Here is a 25,145-nt window from a genome sequence, read left to right as displayed (position 1 = left end):
CGTTTATTCCTATTATTGACATTGTCACACTGATCGGATGCGCTGGGCCCCTGGGCGCACACGTGGTCACTGAGCTGCGCAGTCTCGGGGATGCCGGAAATGACGTAGGAGCGGGGGGGGGACTCCCCCACCCCCACCGCCTGGCTGAAATCCCGTTGAAGTTAAAAGCACGAAGGCTGGAGTCACATGCCATTACCTCCCTAATATATGCGTTATTTATTTCTAAACCGGCAGAAGGATGGACGTGAAAGCTGCGTGAGCACGGGGCGCCCAGTCCATCCGGAGAAGCGTTAAGTTGGGGGTGGGCGTCCTTTCCCTTTGTTGAGGCGCAGTGACAGCTAAAGATAGGGAGCCATCAGAGCTCACCTGGAGGTACCCACGCTACCCCGTACAGCGGCGACGTGGATGCGCAGGTGCGCGGCGCGGACGGTGACCTGAGGGTTCTCTGTGCATCTCACCACGTGCAGCCGCGGTCTGCACTGTAAAGTGAAGACGCTTTACAGGTATTCACTCCTTCGACCCTCACAACAGACCGCGGGAAAGGCACTTTTATTTTACAGTTTACACTTCGCAGACCTGGAAACCCCATCGGAAGGGGGTGAGGCGACTGCTCCCCATCCACGGACCCAGGACGCGAAGCCCCTGCCTTTGGATGGAGGCGGGAGCACTTCCTTCTCTCTCCAGTTTCAGGCTCGGGGACTCTCACCCGAGGGGCTTGGGGGGCAGGGAGGGCCTGAGCATCCTAAGCGGGCGGCTGAGGACCCAGAGGGGAGGGAAGAAACCAAGGGTGCGCGCGGTGCCTCTAACCTGCCTGGGGAACCCTGCTTCAAAAACAAAAGTAGTACTAAATAATCAAATTAAGTCAGGTAAACACTTCCTTTTCCTCTCTGGTTTCCCGTCCCTCGCCCCTCCCCCTCTTCCTCGTCCTCCTTTTTCTTCTGCTTTTCCTCTTCCTCCCCGTCCCTCCCCCATCTCCTCCCCACCCCTCCCCATCTCCTCCCCACCCCTCCCCCATCTCCTCCCCACCCCTCCCCCATCTCCTCCCCCTCTTCCTCCCTTCCTGTCCCTCCCGCTCCTTCTCCTCCTACTCCTCTTCATTTATTTCTCCCTAAAGATGATATGGAGAAAAATTCAGAGTGTTTAAAGTTCTTAGGTGCTGGTGCTGGGTTAGATTTTGTCACCCACATTTTTCAGAAAGAGGCAAATTCTTTTTTTTAAATACATTTAAAAAAATTGTGTGTATGGAGAAGACATACAATATTAAATTTACCATCTTAACCATTTTAAAGTATACAGTTCTGTAGTGTTCAGTGCATTCACATTATTTGCGTGCTTAGTAAACTTTTAAAAGTCAAAGTAAAACATGCATACAGAAGAAAATGGCCCGAATCATAAGACATAGCATGAAAAATAATCACAGAGGGTTCACTCATAGGCAGCCTCCACTCAGGCTAAGAAATGGAATATTACCAATACCCTCTCAAGTGCTGCTCAGGTCCTCTTCCAATCATTATCCGTGCCCCCAAAGGCAGCCTCTAAACTGACTTCTAACACCAAAGTTTAGTTTTGCCCATTTAAAAATTTTGAATAGGTGGGATCGCACAGAATGTGTTCTGCAGCATCTGGCTTCTTTCAATTAGCAGTACGTCTGTGAGAGGCATTCATTTTATAGCGTGTGGCCGTGGTTCATTCATCTCCGTTGCTATATGGCATTCCATAACACGAATATAGCACAGTTTTATTTACCCATTTTAATGTTGACGGGCACTTGGATTTTTTCTAGTTTGTGGGCTTGTTACAAATAGCGGTGGTACGTACATGTCCCTTGGAATGGAATTGCTGGATCATAGGTTCTGCATGTGTTTGACTTTAGTAAATATTGCCAAATATTTTCTAAAGTGGTTGTACCAGTTTCCATTCCCAAGAGCATTGTATAAAAGTCGTGTTGCTGTATGTGGAAGGAAGAATAATGCCCACACCTGTCTCCCTGCCCAAAATGATGTCCATATCCTTATTCCTGGAACCTGTGAATATGTTACCTTATGTGGCAAAAGGACTTTGCAGCTGTGATTAAGTTACGGATCTTGATGGAGAGAGATTATGCTGGATGACACAGGTGGGCCCGTGTCATCACAGGTTCTTAAATGTGGAACAGAAAGGAAGTGAGTCAGAGGCAAATGTGACCATGGAAGGGTGGACACAGTGATGCAATTTTGCCGGCCTTGAAAATGAAAGGAGGCCAAGAGCACAGGACCATGAGGGTCTCTAGAAGCAAAAAAGGCAAAGAAATGGATTCTCCTCCAGACCCTCCAGAAAGGAGTGCAGTTCTGACACCTCGATAAGCCCAGTGAAACTGTGTCAGGCTCTGACCCACTGAACTCTGAGATAATAAATTTGAGTTGCCTTAAGCCACTAAATTTTTAGTAATTTGTTACAGCATCAGTAGGAAAATAAGACTCCACATCCTCAGCAGTACTTGATATTACCTTTTAAGTTATGTTTTATTCTGATGGGTGTTTTATGGTATCTCATCATTGTTTTAACTTACATTTCCCTGATGAGAAGTGAGATTGAGCACCTTTTCATGTGTTTACTTGCCATGTGGATATACTCTTTTATGAGCTGCCTGTTTGCATATATTGCCTGGGTTCCTATTGGATTGTCTGTCCTTTTCTTAATCTGTAGTTTTTTGACTATTCTGAAGATAACACTCTTTTCAGTTATGTGTGTTGCAGTGATCTGCCACTTGATAGCTTGTGCTCTCTTAATAGTGTCTTTGGGTAACAGAACTTCTAATATGGTCCAATTTATCTTTTTCCTGCGTGGTCAGTGTTATTGTGTTTGAAATCATTCCCTATCCCAAGGCCAGGAAGATTTGCTCCTGTGTTATCTTTTGAAGCTTTTTTTTTTAAATTAAAGTATAGTTGATTTACAATATTGTGTTAGTTTCAGGTGTACAGCAAAGTGATTCAGTTATACATATACACATATCTATTCTTTTTCAAATTCTTTTCCCATTTAGGTTATTACAGAATATTGAGTAGAGTTCCCTGTGCTATATAGTATGTCCTTGTTAATTATCTTTTTTTATATATAATAGTGTGTATATGTTAACCCAACCTCCTAATTTATCCCTCCCCCCGACCTTTCCTCTCTTTTGAAGCTTTATTGCTTTACATTTCATATTTGTGTCTCAGCTCCTCTGGAATTGATTTTTGTATATGGAGTGAGGTAGGGATCAAATTTCATTTTTTTCCCTCATCTGACACCCCAGTTGACTCAGCTCCCAGCTCTGCTGCACTGCTTTTATCTGTCTCTTGCTACTCTATGTTGCCACTGTTATCATAAATCAGGCATCCACATATGTGTGGGTCTGCTTCTGGACTCTTCATTTTGTTTTATCAGTCTGTTTGTTTATGTTCACTCCAATACCACTCTCTTAAGTATTGTAGTTTTGATGTAAGTCTGGATATCCAATAGAGGAAGTTCTTCCCATATTGTTGTTCTTCAAAATTAGTAATAGTATTTCTAATTTTTTTTTTTTGGAATGGCCCTTTGTATTTTTTTTTTTTGCCTTGGCCCTTTGCATTTTTGCCTTGGCCCTTTGCATTTCCACACAGACATTTAGAATCAGATTGTCACTATCCACACACAACAAAAAATTGCTCAGATTTTCATTGGGAATGAATTGAATCTATGAACCAATTTGGAAGACAATTGACATCTTTACAAAATTGAATTTTCTAATCTGTGGCCTTGCTGTAGCCTTATATATATATTTTAAGAATTTTCTAGATTAATTTATCTCAATAATTTCTCTAGTTTTCTATATAATGGTCCTGCATATCTTTCACTAGATTTGTTTGTAGAATTTGACTTTTTCTTAATTGAAGTATAGTTGATTTACAATGTTGTATTAGTTTCAGGTGCACAGAAAAGTGATTCAGTTATACATATATTCTTTTTCAGATTCTTTTCCATTTTAGATTATTATAAGATTTTGACTGTAGTTCCCTGTGCTACACAGTAGGTCCTTGTTGATTATCTATTTTATTTATAATAGTGTGTCTATGTTAATCCCAAACTCCTAATTTTATCCCTCCCCCCATTTAGGATTTGACTTTTTAAAATGCTATTGCAAACGGCATCAAATTTTAAATTTTTGCGTATAACTATTGGGTGCTGACTTATAATTATAGAATTGACCTTGTGTGCAGTGACTTTGCTAAATGTACTTCTTAATTTTAAGTTTATTTGCAGATTCTTGTATTTTCAACATATACAATCACATCATTTGTGAATAAAGACAGCTTTACTTTGGAAGAGCCACATTTGATGTAGGGGATATGGAAAAACTGGGTCTCTCATGCATTCCTGATGGGAATATGAAATGGTGTGACTGCTTTGGACAATAGTTGGCAATTCCTCAAAATATTAAAGTTACCATATGATCCAGCAATTCCACTCTAGGTATATACCCAAGAGAACTGAGAGCGTACATTTACATAAAAACGTGCATGTGAATGTTTATAGTTGCATTATTCATAATAACTAAAAAGTGGAAACAACCCAAATATCCATCAACTGATGAGTGGATAAATAAAATGGTGTATATCTATACAATGAAGTATTATTCATCAATAAAAAGTAATGACATACTGATCCATGCTACAATATAGGTGAAATTTGAAACCATGATGCTAAGTGAAAGAAGCCAGTCCACATGCTGTATCAATCTGTTTATATAGAAGGTCCAGAGCAGGCAAATTGGTACAGACAGGAAACAGATTAGTGGTTGTCAGGGGCTAGTGGTGTGTGGGGGTGGTAGTGGTGGGTGACTGCTTACGGGCTCAGTGAGAGAGCCCGCGTGCCGCAAACTGCAGAGCCCACACGCCCTGGAGCCCGCGTGCCACAACTAAAGAGAAAACCCACACGCCGCAACTAGAGAGAAGCCTGCGCACAACGAAGAGCCCACACTGCAAAGAAAGATCCCGCATGCCGCAACTAAGACCCCGCGTGCTGCAACTAAGACCCGATGCAGCCAAAAAAAGAATAAAGAAAATAAAAATTAAATAATAAAAGAAAGAAGGGCCTGATGTGTTAATGGAAGTAAAAAAAAAAAAAAAAAAAAAAAAGATGATACCCAGACCGTACATGTGAGAGGACAGAGGCTTTCCTGATGCCAGAGAAATTGGCTGAGAGACAATTTTGATGGAAAAGTCATGAACATAATGATATACAAATCCTATTAGCATCATTTAGAATAAGGATTCCAGCGTTTGAATTCCAACTCCCCTATTTTGCCATCTGACTTTTGTCAAAATTTTAACCTCTTTGAGCTTTGGTTTCCTTTATTTGAAAAACATAAATATCAATACCTACTTCACAGAGCTGTTTGCGTTAAATCTGAAAGTACACGAAAGCACCTAACATAATGCCTGGTACATACATCTCAAAAATATTGCAAAACGTACCATATTACCATTGGGGGAAGCCGGCTGAGGGGTACACAGGACCTCCCAGTACATTTTTGCAATTTCCTGTGAATCTGTAATTATTTCAAAATAAAAAGTTAAAAATGGAGTAGTTATCTTTTGTATGAATTGTGTTGTGTCACGGTGCCTGTATATGTGTATATTTTGTAAATAAATAAATAATATATATATATATATATATTTTTTTTTTTTTTTTAAACCAAATGCAGGAATCAAGGACCAGGAACAGAAGGAATTTTGTTACAAGGCGTTAGTTACACAGAAGTGAAATTGGAGTGGAAACTTTTGTTCTGAATCACAGAACCAGAGGGCAGAGGTAGTATGAAAAGACTTTAGAATCAAGGCATAGTTTAATTACTGAGCTTATCTGGGTTTGACTCTGTGGTTTGCTTATGGTTTTTTCCGGGTTCAACTTGACTTATCCATTCAGATTCAGAATAATAAATGTTTCCTCAAGCACGTACTCTGCCAGACATCGGGGCAGGCTCTTCCACCTTGCTTTGAACATGATTGCCACTGATGCTTTGTGCATTTGGAGAGAAAGGCATAAAGGAAACCAACACTGCCATTTTAATTCAGTAGTGCTCACTATTTTCACATTAGTTTTCCTAATAAAATTTAAATGCGTGGAACAAATTGGATGGGTGCTGTACCTCAGCTGGAATAACCGCAAGATTCCTCAATGCAGAATCCTTTTGGTTCTACTAATCTGGAGCGCTGTGAAAAGCACTGGAGTCCTTAACATGGTGGATAAGAAACAGAGGATTTACTTTCCTTTATACTCTGTTTACAATGGTGGTTCTAGGTTGCACTGTTCTGCTCAGAACAAGCCTATGCTAAGAAACTTGCGGTCTGGCTGACTATGGACAGAGCTGAAGTTCTGTTGCATCTATGGGCAGCCTTCAACTCCTGTAAATGGAGAAAGGAGAGCCTGAGTAGAGAGAACTCTGGACAGGGTTCAGTTCTGTAGCTATTTTCTCTCTCTAGTCTTTATTGTTTTCCTAAGGTGGTGTGAGAAAACGTATCTTTAGCCAATGTGAATAAAAAGAGATCCAATGTCTTTGAAAAAGCCAAACTATGAAAGCTCTAGGAAAAGTTAAGATTTCACAATTTGGAATGTCATCTTGACATGGAGCTTTAAAGAGGGCTTTAAAAGAAGCATAGAAAGGAAAGAAAAATTTCAAATATTTACCTTCATACAATTTACCAAAACATGTATAGGAGGCTTTGGGTAGGGGTTGGCAATTAATAAAAAAAAAAAAAAAAAAAAAAAGGAAACTATTTGTTCTTTTTACTGGGGAGTGGCAGTTTGTGAGGGACATCAACCTGGCTAAAAAAAAAACCCCAGAGATGAATGAAAATAAAGGTTAAAAATTTCTTTAAAAAACATTTTTATTGTATGTCTCCATTTTCAGATTGATTCATTTTTTATTATTCAAAACCATAACTAAAAGATCTGCCTTTTATATACTTTCAGCTTTAGGATCATCCTGAAGCAAAAGTAAACAGTTCAATTACCAATACAAAAATTAATAAATGACACAGCAGCAAGCAATGTCAGGTGGGTTTTTTGTTTATTAGCAATTTTTCCCCATGATACTTATCATGTTTGTTTGTGTTTCAAGAGTCAAATTTATCAATTTCCAAGGCTCCTTGGCTACTCATAAAAGTTTTCACTATCATTTGGAAGAGGACTTATTCTGAAAAATCCAGGCCTTAATAGCCATAGTTGGATAATACTTTCTAAAACAGTGACTTGTGACATTCCCTCTATTTTGCAGATTTCAGGGGCAGAGCAGACTCTGGGTTGTGCTCTGACCACTAGACACACAGCTTCCAGCATCCACAGGCGTGACACTGTAAGTACAGTTGGGGTAAGGGCATAGAATAATAATGGCTGTTCTTTAAATACCATTTTCTATGAGGAGGAAACAGTGCCTTTTATAGAGTGAATACTGGTGTGAAAAAATTTTATTGTATGTTTGAGAAAGGACTAGAGAGTGGGAGAAAACATCAAATGTAAAAAACATGGTTGTGCCAAACCGTGAATAAGAACATCCTCACTGAAGTGTCTAAAAACCGAGCTGCCTCAAGGGACCTGCTGTAACATGGGATGCAGGTAAGACGATAACCAAATGCACAGCTCCTGAACAATATGGACAAAACTACCCAGCCCCTCCTCCTTGGCTGCCTTCCCAGAGAAAGTGAGATAAAACTCACTGTGCAGCCTCGCTACCCAAGGCAGAGTTAGTTGATCTGTATCCCAGGCTAGCATTTGGTGCATAACCTCTGTTTTATCACCATCACTGAGAATTGTTAAGTCTGACTTTACTGGGTAGATGGTCCAGATCATTCTCTTCACCTTTGTGTGTCCAGGGGCTGAAGCCTAGTTGGCACTCTGTCGATTTTGTGTTGCTGCAGGGAGATCACCAGTTAGTGTAAAGAGCCAAATGCTCTGTCCTCCTCCTCCTACCTAGAATTGCTAAAGTGGTAGGTGTCAGCAAGGCAAAATTCTCACGGATTGAGTCAATTGATAGTTTGTGAATTTATAACTCCTTGTCATTTTGAGAGTTAGTATCAGCTGAATTCACATAAGGGTGTGAAACTAGATTGTGCCCGTTTGGCTTTTAGTTTTAATTATTCTATGTTTGAGAAAATTAGACACACACCTAGAGTTAGAGATGCTATTCCAGTTTTTATTACTCTCAGAAACCTAATACATACTATGCAATATGCGTTCCATCCTGTAACATCTGAGAGGGAAGTTTTGGGAATAGCTATGTGGGACCCATTTTATTACCCAGAATTATGAATTTCAGAGGCTCTGATGTAATATAGTGTCCTTGATTAAGACCACCGTGCAGACTATTCAGAATTTCATCTCCTCCCCCAGAGCCCAACGTGGCATCACTTACACAAGTCCCTGTGTTGTCTCCCTTGAGGGCATCACCATCTTGGAGGCTCTGGGGAGACGGGGAAGTGGGCTGCACTCCTGGACACAGGACAGTGGGAAGTGGGTCAGAAATCCTGGGTTGGGTCCCCACCCTGCACTGGGAGCTTGCGTTCACCACTTAACACGTGTGGAATAATAGAGTCTGTGCTACACATTTCAGCTGAGCACCTCAAGGGCTACCAAAATTATTTAAAGACAAAAAGCTAATGCTAGGCGCCGTTCCCCCAGCACCTGCGGGATGCCCAGTACACGATGCTCGGTTCCCGCCGTTCTTCATTAATCCCGACAATCCCGGGGCGGGGGTCGCCCGTCCTCCTACAACCGGGTCGCACGCCCACCGCGCGGGCGGCGGAGCTGACCTGAGCCCGGAGCCGGGACGCGGGGGACCAGCGGGGGAGCCCGGCCGTCCCCGCGGCTTTGTTCGCGGCACCCGGCGGCCGGCGCGGAGGCGGTGCTTCCCGCCCGGAGGTGGCCCCGCGGCCCCCGGTGCGCGCGGCCCGGCGGGCGGCGCCGGTGACCCAACAAAGCGCGCGGGAGGCCCCGCCCGCCCCGCCCGCCCCGCCCAGCACACGGCGCGGGGTTCCGGCGACGGCAGCAGCCGCGCCACCGCACTCCGCGCACCGCCGGGCCGGGCTGAGCCGAGAGCGCGCCGGCGGGCGGAGCGAGCGAGGCGGGAGGCGGAGCGGCGCGCAGGCGGGCGGGGCGGGCCGGGTCCGCCCGGCGTCCGGAGCCACCCCCGGCCCGCCGCCCTCGGCCCGCCCTGCGCGTCCCCGCGGCGCCGCCTCTCGCGCGCGTCCACCGGCAGCCGCGCGCACCGCCCCTGGAGCCCCGGGTCCCCGGGCGACGGCGGAGGAGGGGGCGCCGCAAGATGGCGGGTACGGGCCCCGCGGCGGGCGGCGGGCGGCAGGCGGGGGCGCGGGGCGGCGGGAGGCGGGCGGCGGGCTCACGGCCTTTCTTGTCTCCCCTTGGCGCAGACCTGTCGCTGCTGCAGGAGGACCTGCCGGAGGACGCGGACGGATGTGAGTGAGCGGCCGGGCCCGGGCCGGGCGGGAGGAAGGGCGGCGGGAGCCCAGGCCTCGGCGCGGGCTCGGGGGCGGCCGGCGGCCGTTCGGGCGGAGCCCCGGCGGCGGAAGCGGGAGCGCGGCCGTTGGTTCCCGGCGCCTCGGCGGGGACGGAGGCCGCGGGCGGGTCGGGGCGCCGCCCGCCGCACGGAGCCTGCCCGAGGCCGCCCCAGCGACGCGCCGTACCGGGGTCCGGGATCCGGGGTCCGGGGTCCGTGGCCGCGGAGGCGGAAGGGGCGGCCTGGGCGGGATGGGCCGGCTTCACCGACCGCCTTTCTTCGGCGCAAATGTTGGCGACTCAGCCGGGCCTTCCTGCATCTTCACATCTCGGCTTTCCCGGGGATAGTGAAGTTTTCAGGGCTTGGTCTTTTGCTTCAAGAAAAGCAGAAAGTTTGACATTGTTCCCGGAGGAGTGTCAGAAAGGAAGTGTCCCTCTCGTATGTGCTCTTCCGAGGTCGGAAGATAATTTGGAAATTGCCCTCGAGTTGAAGTGGTGCCCCGGGCGGGACGTGTGGGGGGCTTTAGCGGAGAGCCCGCCCGGTGCTGAGACTCACTGACCCTAATATCATCCAAGTCGGGAATTCCGAGGTGGCTGCGCTTTGAAATTGCTCTTGTAAATGCCGTGGAGTTCGTCCTTAGCATGTCTAATGTGGTTTCTCGTGCCCACATTAAGCTTAATTTTTAAATTACTGGGTGTTTTGAGTGAAGTGAGGGGAATTTACTCTTTAGGAGTCTCTAAAGAAGTATTTCGAAAGTGAATTAACCATATGTAAACTTAACCTTTTGCGAAGTCTGAGTTTATGTGTTTTCAGTAAAGCTCTCTTTTAAGGCAGCAGTGCTCATGTCGTGAAGGACAGCATTTACATTTCCTTAACGTTGTACCGTAGGACTCTGGGCTGCCTACGAGTAAGTTTGAAATGTTAGTTAAGGCAGCGTTTGATTTTCTGCAAAGTTAGGATGGGAGAGGTTTGGAGAGGTGACTGATTGTCTCCAGACGGGGGCTTCTCAGGCTTGCATTTAGGTTCAAGGTTTTGCAGATAGAAGACGCTTTCTTTCAGCAGGTGTCCGGGACCGTCATTCATTTATTGTCACTTAGGTGCCGTGCACACTTAAAGCTTAAAGGATGAGCTGTACTTTTGCCCTTCACCCTTAAGAGGCACAGTCTAGAAGGGGCAACCTGCCTGTGCAGAACTCAGCAGTGATTTCTCAGGACCCTCCAGACTTCTGCTTGGTACTGAGGATAGAGCAGTGTGAAGGATGGTCACAGTCCGTGCCCTCTAGTGGTTTACAAGCAGTTTTAATGTAAGTGTGACAATGAAGGTGTCAGAAGCATCCTAGCACAGTTGTTAATAGACAAGACTCAGGAGCTGGACTGCTTTGTTCCGTTCTTGGCGTTGTCACTTTGGATGGACTCCTGCCGCTCAATTGAACTTCTCTGTGTCTAAGTGTTGTCATTTGTAAACAGGCGTAATTAATATTAGCTGTCTTATAGAGTTGTTTAGAGCCGTACATGAATTAATGCACGTAAAGCACTTAGAATAGTAGCTGGAAAATAGTGACTATTATGTGTTGTTATTATGAGTAAAGAGTGAGGGAAGCTGGAAGGAAAGCGCAGGGAAGGGAATACTGATGTCGACCATTACACCACAGAATTTACATATTTATAGTTGCTGCTAATGCTTGCAATTAACTTTTTTTAAGGTCCAGTTCATTCCCAGTGTGGGTTTTTTTTAAATTGAAGTATAGTTGATTTACAGTATTGTCCAGTGTGTTTTAATTTAGGATAAAATGTTCGACCTTTGAAGGCACAGATAGTTTATTTGCATATTTATAATTTGGTTGAAGTCATTGTTAGAATAATTGCTTATTTTTCTTAGTTGCTATAGTTTCTACAGGTGATAACCTTTACCCAGAATATTCGGGAACAAGGGATCTTGGAACATGTGGCCAGCTGAAGGACCACTTGGCATCTGTTTTGAAGGGAGGAAGGGTGAGAGGGGAACCTGGCGGTGGGACCTTGTTCCAGGGCTAGATGGACGGGCAGGGAACGGAGAGGCTTGGCACATCCTGGAGAAGGGAGAGGACCAGAGACGTTAGAGAGGGGCTTGGGCTGCCCGCACAACTGGGCTGTGTCTCCCGAGCCCGGTCTTCTGTCTCAGGCAGCGCTGGTGGAGGCCGCCTCCAGACCTGCCCCTTCAGCCAGGCCAGGGCTGAGTCAGCCCTTGAGAGGGGAAGACATTGTTCTTTGCTCCAGCTCTATATTCTTGGTTGCCTTTCCTAAATGCAGAACCTAGACTAAGACGGAAGAGAGAGTAAGTACTATTGTACAAGTAATGAGAAGCTGGGGTGCCGGGGGGAGGCCCTGGGTGGGGTCCAGATCTTGAAAGGGGGGGCATTGCCAGACCCTGAGATGAGGCTCTCAGGTCTTTCATTTGATTTGTTTCGTTTTAAGCCCCCAAGTCTCTGTGTAGAATCAGTAGAAAAGTGGGTAGAACTGGAAAAGGGTTGGTCAGAGATGGACTTGACTGATAACCCTTGGAGAAAAAGAAACAAAATCCTAATATGTGAAAAATGGTGCCTTGTATGTACATCTCAAAAGGTCATAAAGGTAAGTAAATATCATCATTGTAAGGTACTATTAAAATAAGTTTAGGAGAATAATGCATTGAAAAACTAAGTTTGTTTTTGGTTAAAAGTGATACTTCCAATACTGTCGGATGAAACACACTTTGAATTTCAGAGTGAAAGCAGAGCAACTTCTGAGTTGGGTGAACCCTTCCTGTGCCTGGAATGATGGGAGTCAGTGCAGAATTATAGATAGACTTTCAGAGAAAGAGTTTTAAATTTCTACTGTCAGTTCTTCACAGATGCAATTTTGATGTAGACTGAAGTTGCTGGATTTCTAGGATGGGTGAGATGGGACTTAAGATACAGTAGGATTTGGTGAGTTAACATTTGTAAAAATAATTTCATAGAAGGAGTTTGATTAAAATTTAAATTTCTGTCAGAGTAATATGTTGAAGAAGATTATTTTAAAAGAAAGATGACATAACGCTTAGTGGTTTGCAGTATCTTTTGTATGCGGGTGGTTTTTCCCAGTAGCCATGGGACGTGTAGGCTCTGGTGTGCCGATACTAATAAATAAGTCAGCTGATATGCAGAGGGACTAAATCATTCTCTCAGGGGACAAAACTCCTAAGTACCAGCCAGAATTTTAAGCCAGGCCTCCTGATTCTAAATATTGTATTTTAAACACTGTTTTTTCTTAGATTGCCCAGTTTACACCATCGAGCAGCCCCAGCTTGCGTAGGCGATTTGTTTGAACCTGTGCTTAGAATAAATACCCTTGAAGATGAATCTAGCATGCTGCCTAAGGTTTAATTTAATCTAGAGGGAGGGGATTCAAATGAGGCTCAGGTGTAAGTCTTTATGTTAACTTCTCTCTCAGCTGTGACTAGCATGCTGTGGAAGGGCTTTTGGAGCTGTGTTCTGGAATATGACACAGCACAGAATTTTTCCTGTTAAAGTTTTGGAATCCTTTTACATGATACTGTTTTTCAGGTTTGAAACAGTGAATTAACGATGGATCCAGAACTAATTGGGTGTAACTACCTAGACTAAACTCCGTCCAGAGCCTCTGGGCCCTCGACTGTTTCTGAAAACTGGGTTTGATAAGCTTCTTAGAGTCTCGCCACCTGGGGAAGCGAGGAGTGAAAAGTTGGGGCTGTGTCCTGTGGTGGCCAGGGAGTCGGTCGAAAACCTGAGGAAGGTGCCCTTGAAAATCATAATATTTAGAAGTGTTGTTAAATAGGGATTTGGGAGAGTAAGTCATGAGACTTGTAGCATGTTTTGATTGCTACCAGCAAGACTGGACAGGAGAAGTCTTTGTTTAGAGATAATATGGTTGGTGTATTAGAAAAGGTGCTTAAACATGGTTTTAGTGGTACCCACATGCATATAGAATCAGTTGATGATGCCTTGGGTCATAATTCCCCATACAGAATTTCTAAAAAAAAGAAAGAAAAAGGGAGAGTACTCTTTGTTCTCTGTAACCATGTGTGTCAGCCGCTTGGGCTTGTAGCTGCAGGACCGGGGCGTGGGGGATCCAGACACCTAAATGCATAGGTTTTTATTTGTTGTTCTACCTGTGAGAGAGAACAAGCCCTTGCCGGGTGAAGTTCTTAGTCTGCCACGTGTTATCACTGGTTTATTTCTGGTCCTTTGGCCTCATTTCTTCCTCTCATCAAAACAGAGATTTCATATTTGTTTATTAAAATACTGTTACTTCACCCCTGTGTTTGCCTTATGTTTTGGAATTTTGCATTTTTCTGTCTTGATGGCAAAGAATTTTTGCCATCAGCTACATGAGAGGGTGGGCAGTTTCTGCACTTGAATTGGGGTGTTGTTTTGCTTTTAACTTGGATCTGAAAATAAACCTGATTTAATGTTTTGGGAAGAAGATCGGGTGACACACCTCTGCAACTTTGGTGAAGGTGGTGGAGAGGCCAGTGCTCCCTAGAACTTGTAGGAGGGGACTTTTGCACAGTCTCCCAGCTTGCAGGTCCCCCGAGGGCCACCTCCCCACGCCCTTCCCCAACTCTCTCCTTACAAGTCAGTCTTCTTAGCTCCCTTTCTCCCCAGACCTAGGAGCAGACTCCTTTTCTGGCCTAATTGGTACCAGTTTGGTTAGTATTTGAGCATTGATCGCGCTGCGCTTCTGGAATATGTCCTGGTATAGTTTAGTGAAGGGGGAAGAGCGCTAAGTCTTCATAAACTTAGAGGCTCTGGCCATTTATTCACTGTATCATCTTGAGCAAGTTTACTTCACTTCTATCAGGTGTTCTATCTTTAAGATGTTGCTGGGCTTTTGGACTGCTTTCAGTTCTTGGCTGTTACAGCTCTCTCAGGTGCAAGTCTCTGTGTGGATATAACGCTCCCTTCTCGGGTAGATAACCTGCCAGCCTGTTTTCCAAAGTGGCTGTACGGCTTCCCGCCCCGACCAGCGTGTGTGAGAGTCCAGTCCCTTGCTGGGCACTTTAGTCTCTTAAGTGTGTTTTTCTTTGCAGTTTGAATTTGCATTTCCTTAAAGTCTGATAATGCTCATCTTTTTTTTTATTTTTAATAAATTTATTTATTTTCTTTTATTTATTTTTGGCTGCTTTGGGTCTTCGTTGCTGCACGTGGGCTTTCTCTAGTTGCGGCGAGCGGGGGCTACTCCTCGTTGCAATGCGCAGGCTTCTCATTGCAGTGGCTTCTCCTGTTGCGGAGCATGGGCTCTAGGCACGCAAGCTTCAGTAGTTGTGGCACACAGGCTCAGTAGTTGTGGTGCACGGGCTTAGTTGCTCCGTGGCATGTGGGATCTTCCCGGACCAGGGCTCGAACCCGTGTCCCCTGCATTGGCAGGCAGATTCTCAACCACTGCGCCACCAGGGAAGCCTAATGCTCATCTTTTTATGTGCTCATTTAGCATCTGTATATCTTCTTTGGTGAAGTGTCCAAATCTTTTTTTATTGGGTTATTTGTTTTCTTACTATGTTTTGAGAGTTCTTTGTATATTCCGGATTCAGGTCCTTTCTCAGATATGGGATTTGCAAATATTATTTTCCATTCCTTGACTTTCTTTTCATTGTCCTAACAGTGTATTTTGAAGTGTGGAAGTTTGAATTTTGCTGTTCAATTTATTATTTTTTCACAGATGCCCTTTATCAGGTTGAGAAAAGTCCCCTGAGTTTCCTGAGACCTTTTTTGAAATTAGGAATGAATGTTGGATTTTGTCAAATGCTTTTTCTGCATTCATGATTTTTTTCTTTTTTAGTCTTTTAATATTATGCATTACATTGATTTTTTAAGGTAAATACTGTTCACTTTTTAAATGGGAAATTTCGGAAATACACAAAAGCAAATGAGCCATCATATACCCACCTTTTACTTATTCTCCCTCTAACATCTGAACTTTTGTGGTGGGGGTTGGGAGGAGGCAGCTAGAGTACTTTAAAGACATCCCAGTGTCATTTATTTTAACTCTAAATATCTCACAAGGCATATACCTGCAATGTGATATTGTAATCCGCGAACAGAAGAACATCTGAGATTATGGTGAGGTATGGTAGTTTATGAAAGTTTACATGATTAAATTCTTGAGACATTTTCCTTGCTGGTTCTACTGTAATAAATCCCACCTGTATAATCACTAAATTCACTTTCATCTAATATTGATCACCAGATTAAAAGAAGCAAGATCTTGCTTGTTTTTTTATCATGCTAATACGCACGTTTCACCATTTTGGGTCTGCCTTAATGGTAACAAAAGAATATTGGTAAATAAAAGTTGAATTTTATATTTTAAATTGGTTTGCTGTATCACCCAGAGAATCACATAAACTTAAAAATTTGAATCGTGCTATGCCTCTCGTGAGCCAATGATTCCAGAATTACAGAAATCAAGACTTAGAGGACAGATTATATATTCATCCTTCTCATTTTAAGCATGAAAAAGTTTGGGCCCAAGGTCTTGCACACACCGACGGCTTGGTGGCAGAGGGTAGAATACAATTCAGACCTTGTAGGTTTTAGAGTTTTTTCCCCAGACATCCTCTCACATAGTTCTTTAACTTGCTGCAGAAGGGCAGTGGGAGAAATTTCTGGATTTTGTTCATTTTTAAAATTACCACGTGTTGTCATACTGTGTGTTGGGTGTTGTGCTATAATCTTGCTGACACTATTCCCCAGTGAGGTGTGTAGCCCCACAAATTTACAGAAGTGGCACCTGATGAGGCTTATCTGAACAGTTAAGTAATTTGCTCAGTCACCTGCCTTGCAAGTGTTGGGTTACATCTAGACCTGGCTGACACGGTCTTTATTATTTTATTACTCTTTATTACTGTACTCTTCCTGCCTTCCAGTTCTGACCTCCCTTAATTTGTCCCTTATTTAGGTCATCTAACCTCCTAGAGATTCTGGGTGATGTGAAGGTCCTAGCATGTTCCAAATATTTGGTGGGTAAAATCATTTTTGTCCGGGTAGTGCCTGCCATGGGAATGTTGGAAGCACAATATACCCTTTTTCTTTGTGTTTTAAAACACTCGTGTATAAGGGAGCCAGTCATTGGAGCAAAAGTGGGCAAGAACATCGGCGTGATCTGGTATGTCTGATCCTGGCACTACCTAATTACTGAAGTGGTCAGTCCAAAATCTTATTACTGAATTTATATTTAAATTTATATATTGCTTTGAAGTTGTATTCAAAGTCAGATTTGATAGAAATTATTTTCACATTTAAATCTATCAAGTTAGTTTTTGGTAGAAATAAAACCGCAAGACTTCAGATAAATTCAGTACCTCATTTATGGGGACTGGTGATTATTTGGACCTGGATTAGCTCAAGTTTTATGTTTGGATTATGTACAGAAAAAAGGATTACTAACCAAAGCAATTGGGTTAATAAGACTGCAAGGAAAATGTTTGCACACTGGAGAAACAAACACCACATCTATAATGTATGGGAGTCCACACCTGCAAACGCTCTGATGTGCTGCATCTCTGACCAGTAGATGCTGTGTAGAAGACGTGATCTTGGTACCTAATTTGAAAGTAGATAAACACGCCCCTGCCTCTTTTATGTGCATATATACTTTAGGGAAATGTTTTTTGAAATACTCATAGAGTAAACTTTAGCACATTATTCCTGCTTAAATTCAGTTGTGAAATTAAATATGCTCTAGGACAAATTTATACTTATTTACTAGTAAAAATCTAAGAATTTAGTAAACTTTTAATATTTATATTTGAAGAAAGGATTTCTGATAAGCATATTGTCACACATTGAAACTCGACATACCTGTTGCTTGAGGATATATATCTGGAACATTTTTATTCTTTACCCATAGCAGAGAGCCCAGCACACAGTAGGCCTTCAGTATATAGTTGCTGAGATGAATCGTGATTTTCTGGCCAAGCTGAATAAGGCCATAAACATTTTGTAACTTGCGGTAAAATAATGAAATGATTTGTTTTCAAATTAAACTTGTTATTTTGAGAACTTTCCGACTTACGCGAAGGTTGCACAGATGTTATAGTTAGTTCCCCAAACTCTTCACCTCCATTCAACATTGTTAACATTTTGGCAGTTTGCTCTTTGTTTCTCTATACGATTATAATTACAGACACACAGTGTAATATGTAGGTTATTCATAATCTTAATTTCTTTGTTGCACTTTTTTAGAAGTTGTAGACCTGACCATTAGCCTGTGTCTCCTAAGAGCAAGGCCAGGCTCTCATAATCAGCACTCAAATTCAGAAAGTGTAACATTGATACAAATCAGTTGTGTAATAGGTAGTTCATTATCAGATTTCAGCGATTGTCCAATAATGTCCTTTATAGCAACTGCCTTGCCATTCCAGGCTCCTGCGTTGCATTTAGTTGTCATGTCTCTTTAGTTTGGAACAATTTCTCAGCCTTTATCTTTCATGATGTTGGTAGTTTGGAAGAGTCAACTTGGTTTTATCTGTTTCCTCGTGATTTAATTCAGGTTTTGCTCCTTTCTCTCTCCCTCCCTCTTTGTGTGTGTGCAGAGATGCTATGTAAGTAATTCCGTGATTTTCTCAGTGCTTCATCTCAAAAGGCACCTGATGTCAGTTCTCCATCATTGGTGGTGGTAATTTGATTTTAACAGCTTGGTTAAGGTGTGATGTCTACCAGATTTCTCCACTTAAAGATTCTCTTTTTTTTTTTTTTTTTTTTCTGTATCAAAAGTTGGTAAGAGAAGTGACTCGACACTGGGGGATATCCCATTCCCAGACAAACATTTACCCGTTAGTATTAGTGTGTGTAGATGATTCTTACCTGAATCAGTTACATTTCTTTGCTGGCTTTCTGCTTTTCAGAAGAGCTTGCCTTTCCTGTTTGTTGGTTTGTTTATTTGTTAAAATATTTAAAGCCCCAAATGTTAAGGTAACTTTTTTTTTTTAAGGGTCTCCTCTTTTTTTTTTTTTAACCACTATTTTTTTTCCACACACACACACACACGCTGTATTTTATTTTTACAAGAGATAGACTGACACCAAGCATTGTACATGGATGACCACAACAAAAGCAACAATATTGCAATTACCAAACATGAAACACACTCATACTATGTCATAATATTGACATTCAGTCCAGTAATCCTCCACTGTAACAGCTCCTTTACTTTGCAGTGAAAATTGATTTGTATATTCTTTGCCTCTGAGTCCTTGTGGGATTTTTTTTTTTAATTCAAACAGAAAGTCACAAAAATTATAATCATCCTCATCAGTTCACTCAGTCCCATGTAATCAGTTTTTTTTTCATCTTGATCTTTTGTTAGCACTTTTATGAGTTCATCAGTTTTTCATTAGAGTTCTGAAAATGCTTATTCATTCAGTTCAGCAGTACAGTCAGTTACCAGAAACCTGTACTTGTCAGAGTCTTTTCCATGAATTCCTTGAAGATGAAACCCTTTTATAGGAACATATTTGCAAAAGCATCACAGTACACCCAGAACTGTGTGTAAATGACAAAAGACTTAAAAATGACCACGGTTAAAGATTTGATGAAAGTTCAAGGTAACTCTTATAAATGATTAAATCTGTATGGTGTGTCTCGTTATCTTTCATTTTCTAAGATGTAAAGGACTTGGGAAACAAACAAAAATTCGGCAAGTTTATTGTGGCCTTAGCATTATCAAGGGAAAGATTGAAGGAGGACAGACCATCAGCTTTTTTCTGTTTTAGTGGATATTCCTAGAGGCTGTGTGGGGAATAGAAGGATGTTTTCATCAAGCTTGGTGAAAGTTAAGTTGTACGAATTAATCAGTTCTCTTGGGTGTAGTACTTCTCAAAGGTGCTAATATGCTAATGGTCTTGTGAGTGTTTTAGGGGAGGATAAAGTGCTATTAAAAGACCCTTGTCTCCGCAGGTGTCTCTGTGGACTACCTTCTCATTAACAAATATTAATGAATAGGCATTCTTCAGGAGAAACATTAGACCCCATTTTTTGGTTTTGTTTGTTTGTTTAGGTAATAAAAAGATTAGCAAGACAAGCTTTGTCTTCTGGGACTTTACCTGTGTTTGGGTTGGGGGGGGAACAAAAGGAAAAATAAAGAAGAAAAAATAAAACACTGCAATGACTGGTGGAGTAAAGCACAAGCCCCCAAGACTGTGGGGAGTTCGTAGGAGGAAGAGCTCTTCATCAGAAAGAGTAGGAAATACTTCCTGGGTGGTGTTTATAAGTAGGTGAGTTTAAGCTGAGATGAGGGTAAAGAGGGCAGACATGGAGCAGATGGGAAGGTGTGAGGCACCTGCAGAAAACAGCCCCCAGCATAGGCTGTGTGCTGGGGTTTTGGGGGGCAGATCAGGGGGGCCCTTGGATTACCGTGGGAGAGCGGTACCTTCATCCAGACGGGTGGGGGAGGGGAGGGAGGACGGGCTTTCGGAGGGTTGGAAGTGGTTCTGATTTGCAAACCGGGGTAGGATGAGGAGACTGGAGTAAGTGGATTGACCGTTGTGATAGTCGAGAGCAGTGGTCTTCAAACTTAATGACTGGATACCTTCTAAAATAATCTCGGAAACTTCCTCTCAGACGTTTTCAAGTTTAAAGGTATTTTCAAAATGAAACTGTCATATCACTTTTAAAAATGGAATCTAAATGTAGCACTTCACACTATCATCCATTTTCAAAAATTCAAGAATAAACTTTAAATTGGGAATTTTACATTGTTCTTTTTTCTTCTTGATCTTTTTCCTGCACAAAATTTTACCTTAATATATTTTTATGCTTGCAAGTTTTATTGATCACCCTATCACGTTTCTTTGCCCCAAAGATATAAGGAGAAATTGAAATTTTTAATTTCCTGTGGCCATAAAGAAACTTTAAAACTTTGTTTTCTTTATTAATATTCAGTTGATCAACCAGAATGTATTGCAAATTATAAACACTTGGTAAGCAAAATTTTATTAAATAGGCGTCTGTTAATAAAATGGATGGAGCTTTTAAAAAGTAACATGTATTCATGGGTGAATATAATTTATTGCTAGAATAAGACAATATTTAGCATCAATTTCTACTTTTTATTTTAAGAGCTATATAAGCCCAGAGAAATTTTGTTGACATAGATAAGTGGATGGAAAGAGTTTTACTAGCGATGCCACTAATTTCCTTGAACTTCTTCCAACTTATGTGTTAGAAATTTAAAAATTATTTTTAATGAGCTGTCGGTCTTTCAATTTTTTTGAAAGCAAAGGGTTGAAGAATGAATACCTGTCTTGTAAAAGTATATATTACAGCCTTTAGAGAGTTGAACTCTTAACACTTCATCAGTGTTGCAGAGGGTCCCTTTGCTTTGCAGTGGAGGCTTTTCTGCATGGGGGCAGTGCAGCGCTGCAGCCTTGAGGTCACGGGAGGTGGGAGGTTGTGAAGGGAAAGCCTTCGATCCACAGCCCAGGCACATTTTTGTGATGGAGTACTCCTGGAGGTTGGGGTCTGGTATAGCCCTTGGAGTTATCTGCTTAATTTATTCCTTGGGAAAGCTTCATGTACCTTATGGGGTTCAAATACCCCGGTTTGCTCTAAGCAGACGATATCAGAGCCTCTGAATTAGGGTGTTGGAAACTGAGAGGTGTGGGAATACAGAGTACTTCATAGAAGTAGAATTTCTAGTTCTTAGCGACTGATCAGATGTGGCGGCAAGAAAAGTGCCTTACAGAGTAACTGAAGGCCTCATGTTTGAGAACTGCAGGTTACTGGGGGAAATGGTGGTAATCAGAAAGTCATGAGGAAGAGCTGATTTTTTATAAGGTTGGTTTGGACAGTTTGGTTTTCAGAAAACACGTGACATGGAGGTGCAGACTCTGAAGTACCTGCAAACCTGGCTGTGGGGGTCAGAGCAGGAGAACTTTGGGGTCCTCTGCACTGTGAATGGTAGTGGAAGCTGTGGCTTATCGAGGGGAGGAGGGGTGTGTGTGTGTGTGTGTGTGTGTGTGTGTACAATGTATATAGGAGGACAAAGTGGGGGGAAAGAAACTACCTACACAAAAGGGTTAGAGAGAAGCAAGAATAGAAAGGTAGAAAATATCCCAAGAGAATCCAAGAAAAGAGAATTTAAGAGGACGGTGTGGGGATGGGGGAGTCAGCCTTGCCCCTAGTTTTGGCAGATTATTGCCAGTCTGTGAGAAGAGTCACAAGAGTGAAAGAAATGGGACAGATTGCTTTTGTCTCGATGAGGAGGTGAGCTACAGCTTTAAGAAGTCTGATGAAAAGTCATTTTAGAGACCAGCAGGCTTAAGTTCTGGATTCAGTGTTTCAGGAAAAAGCCCAGGTGGTCAGAATGGCCCTTAATTACCTTGTGTTGCCCCTAAAGTGTGGTCCCGGCCAGGTGTGCAGGGCCAGCAGCCAGCCTTGCCTTTCCCTCCGTGTGGGAACGTCGTTTCTGTGGTTGAGTCCTCGGTGAGGGGGTGGTGCTTGTGGCCGTGGAGGGAGAATGTCTGTTTAGGCAGGGCGGTGAGGTGCTGTTCCGAGGCGCGCGCGAGAGCAGCTGAGCGCCGCTGCGCCCCCTCCCGCTGCCCTCACGCAGGTGTGCGGACGGGCGACCCCTCACGCTGCTCTTCCCGTGCTCCTGTGCTCATGGTTGCTGGCACGTTCTTTTTCCCGACTTGGCATCAGATGCATGTATGGTAGAAAGATAGGAATGGAAGGTGATTTTTTGAAGGTGGTTCTGGGGACTTGGAATAGAGGTTTGGGACGTCTGAGAGAAGTGTAAGCTTTAAGAAGAGTAGGCTCAGAAGTCTTGTTGAGTGAGCATGAAATTAGCATGAATGTGGAGCATATCTGAGCCTTGTTGATGGGGAGTAGGACAGCGGCTCATGGTGCTGATGCAGGCAGAGCTAGAATTGCCTCCCTCGGGTGAGAAGTTGTGCTCCTGGTGGGGCCGAGGGCTTCCATGATGGTTAGGGGAGCGAGGCGGGGCTGGCGGTGGTGCTCTCAGAACACCATGCGCTGACCAGCAGGCGGCTCGGCTTGGGAGAGACACCACGATCTTTGCTTCTTTCTTAATTAAAAAAAAAAAAAGATGGTTTTAATTAATAATTGATCATTTAAATCACATTTTATTATAATATAGGTGAATAAGTATCTCCACTGCCCGGAATTGTCACTCAAAGGAGATAATGGTTGAATTTAACTCCGTTGTTGCTTAGAAAATCTCAAGCGCCAGTCCCAGTTACAGGGCGGCAGTGTGATTTCTCCAGACAGGTAGGAAGAGTTTGCAAAATGTAATAATGTTACTCTGTTAAAAACTAGAAGGCTAAGTTGATTTTGGTTGGTCACCGTCCCCTCCTCCTCCTGCCTCACTTCTGTGTGAACCCTGTGCCCCACGTGTCCTGAACAACTACTCATTTTCTAGACATGACTTGGTTTTCCTCGACTCCCTGTCTTTGGGCTTCTCGGCTTAGGACTCCCTGTTCCGCCCTCTGTCCTGCTTGGCAAACCTCAGTGTATCTTCCCAGAATTGGCTGGGCTTTGAAGCCTTTTCTTGCTCACCAGGGCAGACCTAGAAGTGTAACAGTGGACAGCACACTTTGTGTGTATGTACTCTTACACCGTGCACCTTTCTTAGTAGCATATTTTTGTCTGTGTCTGTGCACACACATATATACATGTGTGTTCATAGATACATGCATACAATTTCTGTCTAGTTTTTATATCTGTGTTCCCTGTTGAGTGCCTGGCACTTAAAGTAAACAGTAGCTGTGCCATCCTACTTGTTGAATGAAATGAATGAAGACATTTAAACACAGGGAAACCACGATGAGATTCTCTGTATCAGAAACAAATGAATTGCGGGTTCGAGGGAACATGGACATACTAGCCTGACACCGTGTTAGGTGCGTTATAGATGTTATCTTTGTCCGTGTGTCTTAAAGTCTTGACAACAAACAAGTATTTTACATGTGAGGAAACGGAGCCAAATTAATTAATTACTTGCGTAAGTCCACATGCATAGTTCACAAGGAGCAGAACATGAGATTTGGACCCAAATCTGTCTTAACTTTAAAAAGCCTCTGCCCTTTTCACATCACTGTCGCTGTAAGTGTGTAGTGATTAAGCATCTTTAAAATTTCAAATGGGTGCAACTTTTAAATTTTTATATTTTAGACACTGTTTTCCTTAAATTTAAAGGAATGGGATGTTGGTTTCTATGGCTCTGGGTTTCTGCTGGAGCTGGTGCTGGAGCTGGTGCTGGTGCTGGAGCTGGTGCTGGAGCTGGTGCTGGTGCTGGTGCTAGAGCTGGAGCTGGTGCTGGAGCTGGTGCTGGTGCTGGAGCTGGTGTGGGGAGTGGAAAGTGGATGGAACCCTTCCTGAAATGCAGGGGTGACACTCTCTCTTCTGCTGCATGGTCTCTTACCTTCATGCGAAGGGGGGGATTCAGTTTTACAAGTAACAAAGATAAATGTCCTTGTTTTATCATTTCTTTCTCTTGTCCTGTTTTTCTGGATGTTCTCTTTAATTTGCATTGTAACACATTTGATTCTTGTCCTGATTTGGAACTGGAAGGATCTACTGAGTCTGATTTGAGACAAGATGGGCTAACCCTTCAGTATAAGGCTTCAGTTCGTATCCCAGGTTTCTGTTCCAGTTAGGAATTCTGTTAGAATTCACTAAAAAACACAAGATTTCATTGACACTTTTGTCATTTAGCTTCTTCATGGAAGCTTTTATAACTAAATATTAAGTTTTGAAAAGTGAGGGTTTCCTACGTAAGTGTAGGAATTCTGTCTCATGTTGACCTTTTAGGTCATCTTCCTTTTTCCTTTCCATCCTGGTCCCCCTTCAGCTACCCAAGACAGTAAATTTACAGGGGAGGAGGGAACACTGGAATTTGGGGAGCATAGATATAATTTGAAAGAACATTTCAAGTGATCATTGTTTTCATTGCTTTTAGGTCATTTTGAAATTTCAAATAACACTAAAAGCTGACATGATTTCTTCACTTCATCAGTGTAGGAAATTGGATTTTTAAAGCTGTGAACACTGTTAGGGGCTCTTGCTGCTGTAACGTCCAAGAATCCAGAATCAACTTAGTGACCCAGAAAGGAGGGGCACTGGGGCACAGGTCGGGTGATGAAAGGTCTCTTTTCATCTTCTGTAATGCTCCTTGTCTTCATCTATTTTGTCTGGTAATAAAATAGCCACTCTGGCTTTCTTATGCTTACTGTTTCATGTTTTATCTCTCTCCTTTTTGTAATCCTTTTCTTTCAACCCATGGGTTGAAATTTTGACTTTAAAAATGTGTTTCTGATAGACAGACTATAGTTGAGTAACAACTATAGTTGTTACCTTGTTATTAGTTTGGGATTCTCTACCTTTTGACTTAAATGTTTAGTCCATTTATAAGTAATGTAATTATTGATCTGGTTGCTTATTTCTATTTGTCTTTTTTTTCCTCTGTTGCTCCTTTTGTGACTTTCTTTGGGGTTAACTCAGTATTTTTTAGCATTCCATTTTAACTCTCAGTTGGCTTTCTAGCCTACCTTTCTTGCATGTTTTAGAGAGTACTCCTAAGGGTTGTAATTTGCATCTTTAATTTACTATAATCTATTTAAAATTAATGTACTGCTTTGCATA

General features: G+C 42.8%; 1 protein-coding gene across 5 annotated transcripts in view; it reads left to right on the top strand.

The window, feature by feature from the left end:
• The first annotated feature begins 210 nt into the window (after positions 1-210).
• The window catches only part of PPP4R1 (protein phosphatase 4 regulatory subunit 1), a 71,492-nt gene continuing 46,557 nt past the window's right edge, over positions 211-25,145 (top strand). For 2 of the 5 annotated variants that reach the window (XM_057526272.1, XM_057526270.1), the window contains exons 1-4: positions 211-503; positions 6,973-7,056; positions 7,277-7,354; positions 9,423-9,467. Coding sequence is in view for 2 of the 5 variants with exons in the window: in XM_057526269.1 (XP_057382252.1) it covers positions 9,317-9,323; positions 9,423-9,467 (52 nt within the window). In the remaining 3 variants the exon portion in view is untranslated. Of the gene's footprint in view, positions 504-5,704; positions 5,812-6,972; positions 7,057-7,276; positions 7,355-9,192; positions 9,324-9,422; positions 9,468-25,145 lie in introns of those variants that run through there. The other 3 variants (XM_057526269.1, XM_057526268.1, XM_057526271.1) reach the window with 2 other exon arrangements.

The sequence above is a fragment of the Balaenoptera acutorostrata genome, chromosome 13 (assembly GCF_949987535.1).
Source record: "Balaenoptera acutorostrata chromosome 13, mBalAcu1.1, whole genome shotgun sequence".
NCBI lineage: Eukaryota > Metazoa > Chordata > Mammalia > Artiodactyla > Balaenopteridae > Balaenoptera > Balaenoptera acutorostrata.
This window is presented reverse-complemented; position numbering and strand designations above follow the sequence as displayed.